Below are 20,308 nucleotides of genomic sequence, written 5' to 3'. Positions count from 1 at the left end.
TCCTCCCTCGTGTACTTTACTTCACGTTAATTGGCACTGCTATCTCAGGGTTTCTACAGATATCTGAGTTTTAATTTCACTCACTTCCCTTAACTTCAATATAAATTTTCCTGCCATTTTTGTCGGCCTCACTCTCCTCTCACAGCCAACCATACCTAGCCTTCATATTCTCTTTATCAGGTTATTTTTAATATTACAATTATTTAATGATTAATTACAAAGTTAGAAATATATAAACCTTTCTACAAATGTTTTCGAGGATTATGACAGTGCACGTAGTCCACGTATACTGATTACATGGAATTACAATTGAATGTTCAGTTATATACAACTTGACTGATATAAAGTATTTACAAAAATTAATAACACCTAAAATTTTCTGGTTATCTCCCTCTTCGGTTTTTTTACTCACTTCTTGCACTACTTTAGTATCACTGTCCAATTTCATGGAATTTGTTCATTTCTTTATGAAATACGCACACAAAAAATTTTATGTATGCTTAATTTTCTTTCGCAGCTCTTTGTACTTCGTTTCTTTCGCAGCTTATGTACGTGTGGTTTTGGCCCCAGGGTTGTCTCCTGTACTACTCAGAGCCCGAGTCAACCTTCAGGACTTACAACCAAGGTTAAGTTTCTAAACATGTGGTACGCGCATCACTGATTGTGCGCGAGTCACTGCTGTTAAGTTCATGCAACGTCCATAAATTTGTGCAATAATATTCTCTTACGTGAGATGAAAGTTGTGAAGTGCACTGCGTTCTGTAATATTTATTATTTATATTCATGGCTTATCTTTATTGCAAGTTTTTATCAGAACTGAAGAATCATAATCACAAATATGTTCATTTTAACTTTTAAAAATTGGTATATTTTAATTAAAAATCTATTGAGTAGATTTACAGCATATTTGGACCATAATTATACATCTTTTGCTTACTAGTAACTAAATTTTATTTCCTTCACATGCAGATATAAATTTTCAATTATTCTTTGAATCTACTGAAAAAGAGAATAATATATAGGCGCAGTATAGTAGGCTATAAGGAGAGGGTGAGGCCGCCGACAAAAAAGTCCGGGAAATTTATATTAAAGTCAGAGAAAGTCAGTGAAATTAAAACACGGACATCTGTAGAAACCCTGTGGTAGCAATACCAATTAACGTGACTTTACTATTAGACTAGAGTGAAGCACAGAATGAAGGACTGAGAAGTTTCGCTTTTATAATTAGGAGACTGGTTACCTCAACTACAATTAAAGCACGGAATTGGGAAAATTTTCAACTTTATTTAGCTAAAAGAGCAACACAACGCCTTTTCATAAAAGGACTTGGTATCCAAACAGCATCAATATTTATTTACATTATACGTGAACTGTGAAACAATGCCACATTAATAAAACATTTATGAAAAATGGTAAAATTATGAATGAAAATGACAACGTGTCGAAGTTTAACGTATGATCGTTTTATATATAATATATATACTTTTATAAAACAAATCACCAGATTTCCTTAATGCGAATAAACATTTATGAAGTTAGGTTTCCTATATTTGATTCTCTCAAATGACAATCTAGATCTTTAATACATAGCTCATGACCCCGGAGTATTCGAATCAACTGATAAATAATTCAAAAAATATACATATATAAATCTGCAACTGAAGTTATAATTCATTCGAACAGTCCCAGTTATTTGTGGTTACCTTCTACAGTATTCTAAATTATAAGAAAGAAAAAAAAAAGTGTACAGTGATAACTTCTCGAAAAAAATCTCTAGCAAGGCAACTTTTATTTAGCCAAAATTGCATTTGACCATAACAATATTTTATTTTTAATTATTCATACATAAAAATATGCCAGATTTCTTTTCTCCGTTTACACCCTTGACATTTTCTTTTCCCGACATGTTAGTCTATAATATCTATTTACAGTGTTACTTGTGACGACATTCTTTTCTGGACACGAACAATATACATCGTTTTCTTAATGCTTTCGTATCTGAACCTATTATTCTTATTATTCGTTCATAAATTAAATGGTAATGAAAATTAAAGAAGCATGTTTGTGTTACCCATAATACTTATCACGAAAAAAAAAAAGTTCAAAACAATCTGCACTAAATTTACCACGGAGACAATCTTACTGCCCACGTAAAGAAAGAAAAAAAAAAGTAATAATACTGACTTTTCCAGCACAAGCTGTGCATTTTAAGCACGTTTGGAAACTTTGTTAACTTACTTCTTCCTTTGCCAATACAAAACACTCGTATCAGACTTGGTGCAGATAGCGATTGTTTACTTTCATATTAAATAACGTTATGGACACATGGACCTTATAGTTACTTTCAGCTGCCATGGCCCTGATTCGTTTCGTATTTTTGCTTCGCCCAAAAACTGCTTTGTTATTTCTTAAATAACTTTCTAATGAAAATTTTAAGCTCCTAGTTTCTTTTAATTAACACCGTAATAGCAGAGAATACTACTTAAAAAAAAAAATTCATGAAACAAAGAAACCTGTTAACCGATCTCGTAGCTGAAGAAGGGGATACAAATAGCTAACTGGAGAAGTACTGTTTCATTATTTGTCCCTCCTACTCCACCGTTTTGTACAAGAACACAATGAACAATTAAACAAATAATTGCTGATATTTATATATATAAATAAGTTTGTTAATTTGAATACCTCATTTCGATAACAATCAAATAAAGGAAAATAGGAACAGCACTTGTTCTCCCTAAAATCTACTAACAGTCAATTTTCAATTAATTTATACAGCACATATTACAAGTTCTTTTTATACGCCAGCACTATCGACAAACAGTGTGTTTATGTGTATTTTGTTTTTCTTCATGTGAATATATATATGTTATCACGTTGCTATAAAATTAACAGTTTACGCAAAACATATCTACAATTTGATATGACAAGAATAATTGTGTCCATACATAAAGTTCTAATAAGGATTCTTCTACATTTTTTTAAACAAGATTTTCTTTTTGAATCAGTTAAAAGTAGTGTTCTTATGTAGCAGATTACTACGTTAACAATCTAAAAAAAATACAAGATGCTGCTGCTACGATCCACAATCATTATCTCCTTAACAGAGTTCATAAGGATAGTGTAGCAAAAAAAAAAAGAATAACAAAGGATATACTTTTTTTTTTTCTGAGAGGAAGCAAAAACAGTCACTATTTTATTTTCACTAAATGTTTTCTATAAGGAATTTCACACCCAACATTTGCGCATGTGCAGATGGAAGTAAACCACATGTTTTCTAACCCTGTCCCCTAGAAGGACCACTTTGTTTTTGTTTCTTGATAAACTTACATAACGTTCTCTTTCAAGTCTGTTTGAAAATTCCTATATATATCTATTAATCAATCATTAGCTCAAAGTGAACTGAGCCTCGCCGTTCCATACGGTCATGTTTAATATTCTTGGCCCAAGCCTTGCACTCGATGTTGATCAGCACACCAGCTACAAAGGAAAATAAGTACAAGTTAATTGTAATCTATACACAGGATGTACAAATTTAAAGTAGATTAAGTTTCATATTATAAAGAACGTGAATTGTCTTAAAACAGACAATATTTTCTTCTCATACCGTTAAGAGCCACTAACAATATTCTACACTGTACTAAGTTATATCCAAACAAAAATATCATTAAAAAATCATCAAGCACAACATACCAGATATAATATCTGATAACTGAAATTCTCCGGAAAATTTATATTCTTATCTACAAATAAGAAGTGCTTTCAAACAGCTTGCGGTCAGCAGACTTCTTGAGGGAGGCGTTCCAAAAGAGAATAAATCTATGGTTCCTAACGTAAAGCCAAGTATCACGAATATATGATTCGCCGAATTTTTAACCGGCTATCAACTGACCATCTCAATCAAATTAACTCGAAGTCTGCTAAACTGTAAGATTAAACATTTAAAAAACAAGTTTGGTGGAAGAGTCTACACACACACCCTACCGGTGAATAAAGCGGCTTTGCGTATTCAGGGCTTCCTAAAGCTACATGGTTAGAATAAGCGCCTTCGGCGTAGGAGACATTTGATTTCCGGTGGAGCTGAGGATGACACTGCGAGAAGTGAAGTGATCTGACACTTCTGGAAAAGGTAGCAAAGGAGCTACTGAAACAGTTTAGAATTCCAAAGACGAATTGAAGGGTAAGTGTTCAACTTATTTTATCATTGTTATGAATATCTCAATTTATGTCAAGCGATCTTTATAATAAGTAATGAAAATACATAATCTACTTAATGAAAGTGGCTCAAAAATTTCGCATCAAGTCATTAACGTGTTACTATGTTGTTCCTCTAAAATCTAAGTAATTTATTACTTCCTGTACAAATTTAAAACTTAAAATCCCAGAAATTAATTTCTACACAGTAAATGTCAGTAAGGTAAGCTTTCCTATAATTGACACTATCCCGTTTTTTCTTTTTTTAAATTAAACTGGTAAAATTAACCAGTTTTTGCCCGAATATTTTTACTTTTGAATTTTTTTTTGAAAATTTGTTTTTCTGAATGAGGGGCTTCTATTTGTACGATTAATATTAAATTCTGCCACTTTTCGTAATTAATTCGGCTGCTTGAGCATGTTTCAATATTGGAACACCAGGAACGAACGGGACCAGTAAGATTTTTTCCTAAACTGACATTACGAACGAACGTGACAGTAATGTTTGTTATATATGTTATTTATTCTACAAATAGAACACTCCTCTATACCTCTACTTTTTCTAGAAAGAAATATCGTTATAAAACAAGCGATCAATTTTCATATTTTTATTTTGCAAATATACTTCGTACGAATATTATAGAGTGAAATACAGGACGAACAGTATAAAATATAAATGTTTACTACAGAATATGAATATAAATATTTTTTAATGATTCTAAACTATGTATCCTATAGTTCTTATAGGGAGGTATAGGAGTAAAATATTTACACCTTAAATTCTCAGATATATGCAAAAATCAATATAGATTGATATTTAGGAAATAACGTTTGATTTTCTTCCCGAAAGATCTGATCAATTCAAGAACTAAAATTACATTTGTGTGTGGTAAGATGTGAAGCCGGAGCCATACAGTGATCAGAATTGTCATGTCTTAGATCTCTACGGATGCGTGACAAAAATTCCTTGCTTGTTTTCGCCCTTCCACTTGAAGATGGTAGAGAACTATATTTCTGCAAATATATTTCGACTATACTTCTTGTGAAGCCGAGATAATCTAATGATGTTTTTGTTTCTGTTTTCCTGTAGAGTTGCCAAGCATTGTGGAAACTGGTATCAATACAGAACGCAAAAGCAGGGCACCACCATTTTCTGGATCTGCTTGAAATTATGTAACTTTCAAGGTTTTCATTCATCCTATCCACTCTTTCCATGAACTTGTTATACTTTGAAACAGTATTAGGTTGTGGAACTGGTAATTTCTTCTTCCTAGCAATCCATCCCTTTGCAGGCTCCACAGCATTGCATGGAGTTACCACATGAACTACGCGATTGTCATTCCATTCCACCACCATGCATTTGCTAGCTGCGTCGGGTTTGAAACAAATGCTCCCACCTTCTTTCTTTTGTTCCTGTAGATCTTTTATCTTCTCTATTTGGTTCTTCATAATAGTTCCAGTGAAACCAATACCCAATTCGGCTAACTCACTTGCTAATGAAAGGGATGAAAATAGTTATCCGCGTTCTTGACATGCATATCTTTTGGTATTCAATTTGACAACTGTATTACAACGTATTCTCCCAAGCCAGTGTCTTTAGGTGTATTTACATCTCATCCAACGTATGGCTGAAACTGTAACAGGTATCCTCGAAGTTCACACATACACCACACACAAAAAAATGAATTGTTACACAATAATAATCGGTTATAATAATAATAATAATACTCTCTTATGACTAAATGGTTAACGTTCTCGCATTTGGTGCAAGAGAGAGAAATTCGATTCCCGGCAAGAGCATATGTGATTCAAATCCCATGTTAAGCTCTAAGTCTAGTGTTGAAGCAAAGTATTTTTTTTTTTTTTTTGTTAAATTAAAAAATCATAAAACCATCAGGTATCTCTAGAATGTACAATCCTACTACAAAGGGAATTGAACCTCGGACTCGGTGCACCAAACACACGTGTGATACTAACTAGTTCAGTGAAGGATTAAACATCCAGCATAAATCAATGCTCCATACCTTTTCAGAAAATAATTTATAATATGTATATAGTGTAAATAGTATAAAATTACAGCCAATAATATTATGAGCTATTTTCGATACTTTTAGAATAATATAAGTGCTTGCGCCGCAGCTGGAAACAAATATAAACAGAGAACTCGTACCGAAAGCAAAAATCATTTATATTTTAATAAAAGAGTAATATACATTCCAAGTTGTGAGACAGAAATGAAATTTTACAATAATAAAAATAATGGACCCATTCGTTCCTGGTGTTCCATTATTGGAACATTGTACTCTAGATTACACTGTACAAGTTATAATTATTACTTTCTTTATAAATCTTTAATATGACTTGAAACAACTATTAATCAAGGTATCTGAGGCAATAAACGGAAAAATTATAAAAATAAGAGAATATTTTCTTTCTTTCCTCCATGGTTTATGTAAAAATTTGACAATGACGTCACCCCAGCGAGGTGCAAAAGCTAACAGAGCAGGAAACAAGTACATCACCTCTTTATTTCATCCCTTGTGATTGCAGTTGGCACGTTCCCAACTACTCGCGATACAATGTAGCCAGCTAAGCAGGTATCTGCGTCATCTTTCAAAGTGTTCCAATATTGGAACACCGGGAAAAAACGGGTTAATGTTGTCAATGTTCTTCAAGTATTTTCCTAACATCAGTAATATTTTCCTCCGTAACTGACGTCCGTGGCTTTTCCTACCTCTCAGCGTCCTTTAGAGTAAAATTTCGCCTTTGGAATTCTCTGCCCAACCTGCATATAGTCGTACGATATGGACAGACATCATCCAGTGCAAGAGTCATTTCTTCTAAGTACTGACCTACGTTTAAACCACGCGCGAAGTTATACCGCAAAACTGCTCGTGTCTAGTTTCGTGACCAAGTTGCCATAGCAAGCACATCAAACTATAATTGCTACCGAATAACTCAGCTCATTGACCTAGCGCAGCGGTTACAATGCAAGTATGAAATGTCTCAGCATGTACCAAGGAGCAGACTACTGCGACACATGGTTGCGTCGTATTGCAAACTTTTCATAGTACCTTTTGTATTATGGACACTTAAAATGGAGGGGTTTCCAGCAAAATCAACATAACTTCAAAAAATCGAAAACAGAGGAGGTAGCATGTAATATGCAGGATTACGCACAGAAGTAAACAATCGATTTTGTCAAAAACACCACACACCGTACTCTATAAGCCTCTAAAAATACGGTTATTCGGAGAGAGAAAAAAAACTCAAGTCTGGAACGTTTCTAGCAAGAACATTATTAGTCAGTGGTACTTCATGCAGCTGCCGTGAGAGCGCTCTGCTCAACACACAAACTCACGAATACGCTACACTTTGTGTACAACTACCCTCGTTCGTCTAGGGAAACTCCTTTGATCCAAAAGGTTACGTTAAAATAGACAAAAATAAGACAGAGTTACGAAAGAACAAAAGAGACTGAAAAGGAGAATAAAATTCGTTATGCCAAAGTGCGTGGTGATGAACATATTTTGACGGCGATCCGACAACTTCAAAATGGTGGCTTAATTTCCAAAATGGAGGACATCCACGAACAGGATGACATTTTCGAACTTTTAACTTCAAGTGGAAGAACAACGCACTAGGTTTGTTGCATACATTTTGGTGGCAATTCGACATAAAATTTCAATATGACGTCCATCCACACTACAGGGTGGAATTTTCGTTCTTTTAATTTGGCATTTTGAGGATAGAAGCACGAGACACTCAAAGCTGTATAGCTTTAGAACGTGATCTGACAATATTTCAAAATGGCTGCAAATTTGATATCCAGCATTGAATAATAATAATAATAATAATAATAATAATAATAATAATAATAATAATAATAATAATATACAACTTGGATATCAAGTTTCACTGTTAGCTTTCTTCGTTTGCAGATATATTTAACTTACACGTGTTTTCGTGATAATCTAAACTTTCAACATACGGGTATCAATCTTCTAGATTTTCGTAAGTAACTATAAAGATGAACCTAAATTTTCCAAATAAGTATATACTAACGATCACTAAAGTTCATAATTAACTTTGAGAACATGCTGGCCGGAATTAATATATCACATGATTACCTTTCAATTTCAGAAAGTATCACAGATATGAAAATGGCGGATTTCAAGATGGCAGCGGAGGGTCGTGATCTATTGTGCCCAGGGTTGGCAAAAACTACGGTTTTTTATTGAAAAGACGAAAAAACCAGTTTTTTTTTTTTTTTTTTTTTTTTGTTTAAACCCGGTTGTTTTGGTTTAAATAATTTGCTCTATGTATTTATATCACATATGGACAGAAATAAGTTTGTTTCGCCTTGGTGTTATTATACGACAATCAGATTACGCTGGAAGGGGTTACATAAGCTTAAAACGAAATCCAAACCGCTTCTCGGCTTACACCCGAGTGAAATTGTCCTCTATTTGAACTCGAAACCAGGATTAACTGGCGATACGTCTACCGACTCACTCACGAAGGACTCCTGATAAAAATACATTGTACTGATCTTTACATACTTGTTAATATAATTGTCAAGAGTCATTTTAGAAGGACAAAAAATAAACAGCTCCACAAGTAAAACCATTATAAAGAATTACATATGGACAATTTCAAAATACTGCAGAGTACAGAAGAACGAATTTAGTCCAAGTTAGTTTACTACGACTTTTATTAGTCCAAGTTAAAGAAATACAGTGACTTAATTTGCATATCAGTAAGAAAAGTGAATAAAGATACGAATTATTTGAGTCCACTTTGGCTCTGACCCATTTATGCATAAATAGATACTAAAGATACTTCTAATTTCAATAAATGCCTCTGGTGGGGTTTTATATGACCCTCTCCCCCCAAAAACAGTACGGCACTTCGATGTATTTTACCAACAGTAAAGATTATTAAAACGAAACAATATTTAGAATTTTTCTTTGATAGCAATTGCATAACAATAATAAACTATAAAAAAAAATCACAAAAGAAACATTCATAAAGTTATAAAAAGAACAAAAGTTGCTTTTGTAGTATATCTTTACTGAATGGGGAATTTAGGTCTGAATATAACACGAATAATATACGGGAGTGAAACGTGACGAACACTTACACTTTTACGAACATTTTTCGATTTTTGGTTTAAACCATTTTTTTTTTTTTTTTTTTGAAAAAAACAGCTGGTTTAACCAAGGTTTAAACCAGCCAACCCTGATTGTGCCCATTCTTCTTTTGCCAATATGTGAAACTACCACCGTTTGCATTGTCTTTCTTCCACAATTTTTACGATTGAGTAGTTTATTTGATGTATTTCAATAACATACAGTAGCATAGCCCTTCTCCCACCAACTTGGTTTCCCCCCCCCATCTTCCTCCGTTTCTCATGGCGCTCAGCCGCAATAACTTTGCACATATACATATTTTCATTCTCTATCAGGAGCACTAAGTCTCATTCTGCAACTCGATTCATCCATTTGGACCCTTTACTTGTTAGACGCAACACCACAAAATTCGGTACTTACGGGTTGGATATGCGTTTTTTTTTTTCTCACTTTCCCAACAGTGATATTTTCATAGTTTTTTTTTTTTTTTTTTTTTTTTGCCGGAAACCCCTAAATTGTAATTGTAATCTTCGCAGTTTCTTCCCGTCTTCTTCTTGTATCTAATTATTTTAAATGATAACTTAAATACCAAATTTCATGTTTTTAACCTTACGAAATTCCGCTGATATGTGAATCTTATAATAATTGTATCCCCATCCTTTTTCCTCCCTTATACGTGAAATATCAAACAACGCTGAAACACGCGTGTAATTATTTTGAGAAGTCCCCATACCAGTTTCCTGTCTCTAATCTTCCGAGATAGGACATGTTAGTATAAAAATTGCCATCCCTATTTCTTCCCCTCCCTCGCTGAATTAAAAAAATCCTTCCTCATAATCCTATGCATAGTCTAAATTTTAAGATTCTAGAGATTCTAGTAATTACTTCAACTCCACATCACTGTCCAAATTACCGTTGTGCGTCTGGGTTGTTTTTGAGAATACTACTGAGGTTCACATTATAGAGCGGATACTGATTTTTAACACACCCTGTCCGAAACGAGAAATCCCGTGTTTTAAGCTTTTACTATGACACCAGTGCGATTAAACTCAAACTGGGAATCAAATTCTCTGGGGTACATCTTTACCACCATCGAAACACTTAAAAAAAAAAAAAAAAAAAAAAAATTCGTATCTCCCAAGTTATTTGTCCTATCGGAATGGGACTTCCTTTGAGTAGTAATTAGTTTTTAAAATATTGACAATTATCGTATGTTAGGATCTCGGGTGTTGCTGTGCCAAGCATTCAGGAGGCTGTGTGTTATATTTTGTAATGCATTTTAACAACTCTAATAGTTTACATGTACATACACGATTCTCTTGCTTTCAATTTATTTGTATTAACCATTCCTACTCTATTACCTTTTTCTTCAAGGAATTGAAGATATTTCAGCTTCAGTATTTCAGTAAGTCTTATTTGAACTAGGACTGTCAAATTTGCAGTATGGTGTGCTAAGTAAAATCTGTTTTGGGTTTAAGTTGACCGAATAATACACTCTACTTCCTTTTGATGCGTTATTATAATCCACCGCTATGTTTCGTTTCCTTTTTACCTTTCTGGATGCATCTTTTGGCAGATACATTAAGAGTAACAACTAGATTGTTTTTATATCTTGCTGGTAACTTCTTAAACAATGAAAAATGCGAAGATATTACGAACTAGAGAGTAGAGAACTATTACGGTAAACCACAGTAGAATACCATTTTGTAATTATGATAATCGACTGTAGTTGACTAATAGTTCTGTTCTTTAGTTTTCCGACACCTTTCAGCGGATCGGAGCGCCTAAGATCAGAAATAAAAGAAATACATTTGTATATCTTCAAATTCTTGATAAACGATTGAAATTGTTTTTATTTTTGAACATATCTGTAAAGAAAGCTCACTGACTTGGATGCTTTTGGCTACCGAACACAAAACAAAACAAACAAAAACAAAAAGAACTTTAAAGGTCCATAGCTCCAAAACTATGAGACCTGCCGTAGTCGGATCACGACTTCACTTAGGAACTAATATGTGCGCTATCCAAAAATATGTTTCAGAATCGTGAGGTACTCACGAAGCAATTTTTATAGAGGGAGTTTGGCTACGGGCATATAATCTGAAGTACTCACCAACTACTTCTATAAAAGTTGTTGTGGAAGTACCGCAGGATTCTGAAACATGGATATTTGGATAGCGCACATACTAGTTCCTAAGTGAAGTTTTGACCCGACTACGGTAGGTCCCATAGTTTTAGAGCTATGGATCTTTAAAGTTCATTTTTTCACGTTTTCGGCAGCCTATAACTCCGAAAGGAAGCATTTGTGCACCTAGACTGGTCTATACTTTTTGTCTTATTTTGGTGTTAGGAATCACCTCTCAAACGTTGTCAGTGTTGTTTTGAAACACCCTGTATAATGAACACTAAATGACAGTGTAAGGCGCTCATTTCTCAGTTTTCTTTGGATAATTCGATGTTCTCTGTTAAGTAGCCCACATTTTTCACTCCAATGAAGGAAATGTCTTGAGGAAACAGGGAAGAGCTGTTCTAGTCTACACAGAATGCCAACTGCCAACGCTTTTTGAACATCAGGTTTAGTGGGCCAGGAGAAATTTCTCCCGATCCGCGTCATAAAATTGACTGTCCGTACATTGCCCTCAGACTGACAATCCCTGAAAAGGAAACAATTAGCTGATCATAAGATTTAGTAAGTCCTTGTAATCAGAAGTTTTGGCCAAATAATAATAGAAGCGAGAGTTTTTAGAGTGCTTTTAAAAGTTAAAAAAATTATTTGAATTTTACGGGGGTACCACTCATCAAAGTATATAACTGAAACTTAGTCTTTAGTTTTTGGTGGATTGTCATCTGTTAAACCAACTTCACAAGAAATGTTTACATCTGAAGAAACTGTTGCCACTGATGGTGGAGAATAGTTGTTAAGTTGCCCGAGATGGAAATGAATGCAGATATCTCCTGCTAGACACGTAAAACACGAAAGAGAGCGGAAATTAATTACTTGTGGTGTTGTGCTACACCATTTTACTTGATGTACTTTTGATGTTCCCACAAAACGTTTCGTGGTGAGGAAGCTGCTGTTCGACAGATGAAATTTCTTCCTTTGAAACAATGTATATTTTGACATCTCTGCAATGTTTCTCATTTATTCAATTAATGTCTACATCATATCCTTGAACAATAAGGTATTCTGCGGTTCTTTCAAGAGTGGCCCCGACCCCACTGGGAGCACCTTTCGCATGTCGTTTCGGAATAGTTCGATGTAATATTCTTTCTTGACAGATAAGTAGCAAATTTTTCAGCAACTCGTGCGGATTTTTTCCTTTCGTAATGTTCTCTTGTTGATGGTCGTCACCTTTTTCTCTATTCTTTGTTCTCTTTCGGATAATGACAATATGCCTTTTATTTGTCCTTATTCCTCTTTCTCCATCTTTCTCGTTCTCCTCTTGAACTCTTCATACTTAATAGGATCATTCCTGATTACCAACCGACGTTTCTTTTCGGCTTCCATCTTTCTAGCTTTCCCTTTTCATTTAATCGTTTTCTCGGCATTTTAATCTGATTATATATATATATATATATATATATAGACTTAACAAATGTTACTTCTTATAGACTATTACAAAAGAAACATTTAGAAATATACGAAATTCATTGATATTGAAAGATTTTGATTTTTTTTTTTTTTTTTCGTTAAACGCCTACGTACCAAATTGTCCGTACTGAATTTATTTTTTCAGAAATTTTAATAAACTTCTATTGAGACTCATATGTGACAAATAATGAGTTGGAAAAAGTTACAAATTAGTTAAGAAGAAATAATCCAATATCAATCAATCAAGAGAGGAAATAAACCCATATCAATTAATATACGCACCTGCTTTCCACGCACAAAAATAGTTTTCTTATAGCTTCTTTAAAAGCTTTTTGTTAGTGCGCATAATACTTATAGATTGAGACGTCAATAGGATAAAAACAGATACCATCCACCTTTACTTGACTCAAGTTTTACCTCCGGCTACCTGACAGCCACAAAACAACTTTCGCTAAACACTCCTTAAATGGACTAGGACCCACCAGCCAGCCTTTGAGTGTGAATGACACGTGGTCAGTGTGTCGGCTCCTACGGCCGTTGTGATGGTCTGCGCGATCAGGTTTCAGTACATCTCTACTCAAATGAGTTTTTCAATTGTCTCACTGTGCGAAGTAAGCACCCTTAATTTTTGAGCTTCCACCGGGAAACAAACCCAGAACCACGCACGAAAGGCTGGCGTACTAGTCACTAGACCATAAACGAGCTTTATTTCTATCAATATGTTGAAAGAGCAAATATTTGGAAGAGCATGAGCATAACAAACATTATAGGATTATCAACTCTGTGAACTTGTCTCAACACCGTGGATTCCTTAGTTTTCAGATGGATATGGAGTTGAGAAAATTGAATATAATTTATCTTTACCGGCGCACTTTTTAACCAGTACATGTGAGTAATTGTGTACGAAATTTCTACGTTAAGGCGTAAGTTTCTCAAGGGAAATAAGGTATATATCATACAAATACATTCAGTAATAAATACCATGGAATTGAGTAACAATTAATATACGCACCTGCTTTCCACACACACACACATTTTTCCTACAGCTTTTAACACATGCATACAACTTTTTCTGTTCTTCAGTCAAACATATCTGCCTTGTCTTCTTGTGAGTGTTGCCAATGTGGACGACCATGCAATCTGTTGAGAGCAACGACAATTTTTCTCATTCCATGGAGTTGAGACGAAATAGAGGTGACAGAAACTAAGCATAGTCAAGCTTTCGAAAATAATCGTTATAAAGGTTTACTTCCATAAAACCGAAACATTGAAGTGTTCTCTTCCATTTAGTTACCATTAAATGATGTTTGATTTGAGACTTCAGTTGTAATTCATTGATTAAAATCAGTCAACTGTACTCTGACAGCCCACGGTGTTGAGAAATCTGGGTAATAATTTTTTACGTATGTTTTTTGAGGTGATTCTTTCTAGTACTAGTTTGAAGAAATGCCCGACAGAAAATTTCCCTTTTTCGTGGAATCACCCATATACATTATCTGCAATTAGACTTCTCAGAAAAAATGCATTTTCACTTGAGCAAATTTCCTTTTTCTTTAATTGTGCATTAAAGTGACGTCATGAGATCATTTTTCTTCTTTTTAACACTTTTTTAAAGACTCCGAATGTACTTGTGGTCTTTGCATTCCTTTTCCTCCAAAGACATGGCACTTTCAAACATTCCTTGAGCAATTTGTGCCTCCAAGTCTCCCGTTTTAAGAGCCTTTCGAAGTCTATTTGTGGCTTCACCAAACAGAATTTGCAATTCTTTTGAGTCACTGTACTTCCTCTTTCTTTCATTATGCTTTCTTTTCATTTCTTCTACGTTCTTCTTAGCAGTCTTAGGATTTTCCAGCTCTCTTCTGCTTTTCTCAATTTTATTTCCTCTTCCCTAAGCGTGGCACTTCTTTTCTGCACTAGTCGTCGTTCCCTCAAACTGTTCGTAATCGTTATAAGCATTATGACCCAAGGTAATCATTTTCTTAAAAACTGGAACGAGATTAGGTATGTTATAAAACTTCAAAATATCTTTAACGATCAGAATACTGTTTAAGGTACTACGAGACATTGTGTATTTATCCTCCAAGAGCATTTTTTGATACGGAAAATATTCTTTCAATGTAAGCATTGTTATGAGATAGGTAGTACAGCTTTTTATCACTTTACTCACTAAAGGAAACTTTGGTCAACTATCCTTTCTCTTCACTCCCACGAAATAAGTCCGTAAGTGTGAATATGTGAAGAAGTGACTTCAATTCTGGCAGGACCATATTGAAGCTGCAGAAATTTCCACTCGTCAACAAGTTGTTCATCTGGAATGGTGGCAAAGTGCTTTTGGTACAGTTCTGATGTATCTGCAGCGATTTTGTAATTTTCTTGCCTCAGGATTAAGAAATTCAAGTGCTCGTTTAATGTAAACAGAACAAGTCACTGTATTTCGCACCAAATGTTTACCAGCTGAAATATAATGTACCTGAAGCAACTCAGTTCAATATTTTTTGTTTGTTCTGAAATGACAACGCTGTAAAGGCAGTGAATTATCAGATTAAAATAATAATCTATTTGTTCCATCTTATGAAAACTACTTCATTTCACAAACAGAAGTACTTTTAGACACTGCTTACGATAGTTCCAATGACTTCCAATAACCCTGCATATAAAACCCACAACAAAGTGAGTGGGGCCATGTTTGAAATGGGGGCTGGCCATCGACACGTTAGCGTAAAAGACAGTAATTTCGTTCACTTATCTTGTAGGTTCAGGTAAATGGCAACGTTGCATTTCCATTCAACATTGGGCGCATAAAGAGTGTATAACATAAACGGCTCCCCCTATTTAAAAAATTCGATAATGTTAGATTGAAAACATATTTGCAGACTGTTTCTCCTCTTACATTTTGTTGTAACTCTGATAACGAAGTGGGAGTGAATGCGAATGAAGTTGAGTTTCGCTATTGTAGTGTTATGTTCTTTAGATAATTTTGTATATACACACAAACATTCTGTTCTTAGGAACTAGAATATACACAATTCCATTCTTAATTTATGCACCAAACAACCTAAAGCTCTAAAGATGTGTGCCACATAACCTAAATTACTGAATACAAGTGATTTGATTACAACCATCGTTACTTTTATGAAGACAATACATTTATGACGAATATTTGAAAGGTTTACCGGAGGCGAAAACCTGTCTTACAAAAAAAAACTTACTTGTTGGTCGTTCAAAGTGTACAGCCACCAATGGACTCAGGTATCCTTCAGAGTTCCTGTACGGGAAATAGTAGCCAGGGAAACCTCGATTTGGAATGTAGTTAACTGCACCAATATGTTCCGCATCAGCTGGACCTTCACCTTCGCAGCTTACCCAGATTGTGTTCAACTGGAAACAAATCAAACAAAGGTTACATGAAAATATCTGTAGTTGCTGAGTGAATTTACACATAGAAATCATTGTTATACTGCGTAAAATACACATTCCATCTAACAAATTACTTCGGTGGTCGGGACTGTTCCGTTCTCCGAATCTTTCAAGCAAGGTCTGAATTACGGGTTTTGGAAAGTCTTTAGCTGTGAAAACAATAATCGCATGGTAAATACAAGAATCAAAAGAATCTATATTTAATAATCCTATTCAATTTTCTGCCGTTCTTGTACATCAAAACATGTTCCCATATTAGTAGTTTTCAATATTGAACCACGAAATTACTAACTGAATAACTAGTTGTGGCCTAACTTGTTTTATGGAAACCTGTACTGCATGAGTGGAAATAATTTAGAAGTACACTGTTTGAATAATGAGCACGAATTTAATGTGGGATCGAACTTTGGCAATTAATGTCTTATAAAGTGAAAGTAATTGAAATGTTAAATGGCTGTTAAAACTGTTAGATCGGTGTTTGTAATACAGATTACTTCTATTTTCGTCTAGCAGATGATTATTGACTTCAAAGCAAATACTTCCTACGAAAGCTAAGGTGTAATTTTTTTATTTCGATCTAAATATCATGATTCAAACACTGAACAAGTACACACGTATCTACAATTCTCTAATTTAAAATTATTATTATTATATAGATTTGGATGTCATGTTTACGTAATATACAGAGAGCTTCCGATCATAGTGAATTTTCACAAGTGAGAGTAACGCCACCTAGCGCAAAGTGATGGCAACACCGGTTTTATAAATAACTAAAAACTTTATCCGTAACAAGTGCGGTGAACGTTCGTGTTGGGAAGGTAACCGTTTCCGATGTCAAATTATTCCAATACCGTAAGCAAGATGGCAGGGAACATAACCGTATCGAATAATGGAATACTACATGTTAAACGATGAAAGAAAAGCAAGCAGGGATTCCTGTAACGAAGAAACAAGTCAAATCGGTAATTTCGAAACTTCAGTAAACGGGATCTCACGATATTGGGTTTATGGTCGTAAACCAGATATTTGAGAAAGTTCGAAACTACACTCTTATGGTGGTTTTATCTGAGGTGATATTCAGCAGAAGACTCAAATTCATTAGCAGAAACTAATGGATGAGTCAAGTGATTTCGTTACTTTCACACAATCACAGTGCAAGGTTGCAAAACTCTCATATTCGGCTAGATAAAGAAAGCATAGGTCGATGTATGTTTCACTATTTCCATGTTAATATTTCTTTACCTTTCTTTGCTTTTTCCAAGTTCCTTCTTTTGGAAATTTAAACAAAAGTTGAGATTTTTTCTTTCATTACAATATACACATCAACGCAAAACAACTATTTCTACCTAGTTATATGAAATACTGTCACAAGTTTGAATGTGAATAACACAGTATTAACACCAAGGCAATTTATTTTGGTCATCTTTTACATTGATATGTTGTACACCTGACGCACGAATCATTTTTCGAAATGCCCCCCCTTGGCCTTGATGTAGGCACAAAGTGTTCAGCCACTGGTCAATGGCATTACGCACCACGTCCATGGGAAAATTGTTCACTGCTCGAGTCAAGAATTGTTTCAGACTGTCGACAGATGGACGCCGTTTATGGCAGACCTTTGCCTGAAGGACTGCTCAAAGTTTGTAGTCCAACGGGTTAAGGTCCGGGCTGCTAGAAGGTCAATCAGCGGTAGAAATTAAGTCGGGCACGTTCCGTGCCAGCCACTCCTGGGTTGTTTTCGGTTTGTGGCCTGCAGCGGAATCCTGCTGGAAGGTCCACCTTTCTCCAGGGAACATGGTAGCAGACAGTGGTTTCACTATAGGTGTTAACACTGTGTCCTGGTACACCTTGGCAGATGTTTTAACACCTTGTTCGCAAAAATGCAGCTGCGTTGTGCCTGAGTAGCTCACTCCCCACCAAACCATCACTGGGGTAGGATGATGTGCCCTCTGAACCCTTGGAGCTGCCTCAGCAGCTGCAGTAGGTGACGTGGCATACACACGGTCATTTTGGGAGTTGTAGGCCTGCTCAATTGTGAACACCTTTTCGTCAATGAACAGAATCTTTCTGCGCAGGTTGTTGGCGTAACGTCGCAACAGTCTCTGATTTAAAGACCCTCTGCGATATTAATGTTTGGGTCAGAAAGTGACCAGTCCGCCTCTTATACGCCCGTAGATTTAGGTCACTCCTGAGCACACGAGACGGAATTTCTGCTGATGTTCATCTCAGCAGCCATCACAATTTGTGTTCGACAGAATTTCTTCGAATTCTTGTTGCGACTGCTTTCTGGACCTGCGGGGTTCGTACAGTTCGTCGTCTGCCACTCCATGCGCGGTCAGCTGTCGTTTCAGTCTCGGTGTAACGCTGTATGGCGCGATACACGAATTTTTTGCTGATTTGTTGGGGTTTCAGGAGGTTGATAATCTAACCTCCTGTCTTCCCGATCTTGTGTAGTGCAATTACTGCTACACGATTTTCGTAATCGCCCCACTCCATCAGAACTCAGTACAATATCAACGTATTTCATGAACAGTCAAACACACACTACATACATCTTCCGCTTTATACACAGATGGCAGCATTGTGCCACTCCGGATGCCTACAGCGCTACTCCAAACTTTGTGACAGTATTTATGATATAATTAGGTAGTTCCGTATGTACTTCATGTCTCTGGAACCTACAGGAATTAAATATCTGAAGTACTGGCCATACCATACCTAACACCATTCATAAATTAATTTTTACTTCAATACTCCCAAACTAATAAAACTCCACGGACCAACCATATAAAAGTGACGAGCACTAAAGAATCCAAATGAAGTCATACAAATTTCAGAACTTTTACTGTAAAATCAATATGGCAGACGTACGGAGAAAGAAGGGAAATTAACTTGAACTGATAGGTATAAAGAGATGAAATTTAGTGTATACAACTTTTTTGATCTCATGAGTAGGACATACCTCACTCGCACGAATTTCGGAAGCTTCACCCAGAGAGACGGTCGGTGAATTAAATATGATAGATGCTGAACGAGGGATTTATTTCTGGATCGTTGTACATAAAGACACGAAATATTATATACAATATGACAATATGAATGCCACATTCATTGAGGTGAATTTCGAAAATTGCATACCGAAAGAGCAAGAGGAACTAAAGTATTACACGCATTTTCTTCCCCTTTGGGTATAGCGGTGCGAGGCTCACTGTCTTAGAGGTTTATTGACAAGAATATGCAAGTCTTCTTCACTTGCACAAATCTGAGAAACTTCATCACAAATTTAGCAATTAGTTTTTTTGTCTTTCTTCTGAATCGTTAAACGAAAGTAAAATTTAATACAAGGGTAACTTTGATATACGTAATATGTGCATCTTATTTACTTACATAAATTCAATATGGCAATCATAAGTGAGAAACTTTCTTGCTATTGCTGACAGGCGACTTCGGTGTATAAAATTTGTTAAAGCCCTAGTGAGTTCAAAGTTCCAACAATACTGTTCCTAAGATACAAGAGAGTCGGATCTTTCAAATACTTCCCATAATCTTATCTTTTACCGTGTAAAGAACGGACACTTCAGCTAGTATACGTTTAAAATGACAAACTGTGAACTATTTCTTCGAAGTGTATCTTTTTGGACACAATACAATTGCTGTGCGTGAAAGTATACTCGAAGTATAAGCAATCTGTAAACTTTCTAACTTCAAAGTAACTGCAAATTTGTTAACTGATAAGACGCATGGAAATTTAGTATTTGCGGCGTAGATTTTATTTAACAGCATAAACCATAGAAAAATCTTGAAACAATGAGAGACGAGTAGTAGTTTGGTTTGTGTGGCGTGGTATCTTCTTAATTATAATTGAAACTGGAAGTGGTAGTACATTTATACAATACCCGGAATTAGTAGAGAGGAGATTGAATATATCCTTAGGACGCTTAATTAATTGCAGAAAACAGCTTTTAGTTGTTACTAT

The 20,308-nt window shown here is 35.2% G+C and overlaps 1 protein-coding gene across 1 annotated transcript in view; it reads right to left on the bottom strand.

Moving 5' to 3' along the window:
• Positions 1 to 1,264: 1,264 nt before the first annotated feature.
• Positions 1,265 to 20,308, bottom strand: part of LOC145693199 (sodium/potassium-transporting ATPase subunit beta-2-like) — a 108,254-nt gene continuing 89,210 nt past the window's right edge. Inside the window, exons 6-7 of the mRNA XM_081768981.1 lie at positions 16,125 to 16,293; positions 1,265 to 3,477 (exon numbers count right to left, since the gene is read on the bottom strand). Coding sequence (XP_081625107.1) covers positions 3,374 to 3,477; positions 16,125 to 16,293 — 273 coding nt within the window. The 3' untranslated portion in view covers positions 1,265 to 3,373. The remainder of the gene's footprint in view (positions 3,478 to 16,124; positions 16,294 to 20,308) is intronic.

Source organism: Thermobia domestica, chromosome 8 (genome assembly GCF_964235325.1).
Source record: "Thermobia domestica chromosome 8, izTheDome1.hap1.1, whole genome shotgun sequence".
NCBI lineage: Eukaryota > Metazoa > Arthropoda > Insecta > Zygentoma > Lepismatidae > Thermobia > Thermobia domestica.
This window is presented reverse-complemented; position numbering and strand designations above follow the sequence as displayed.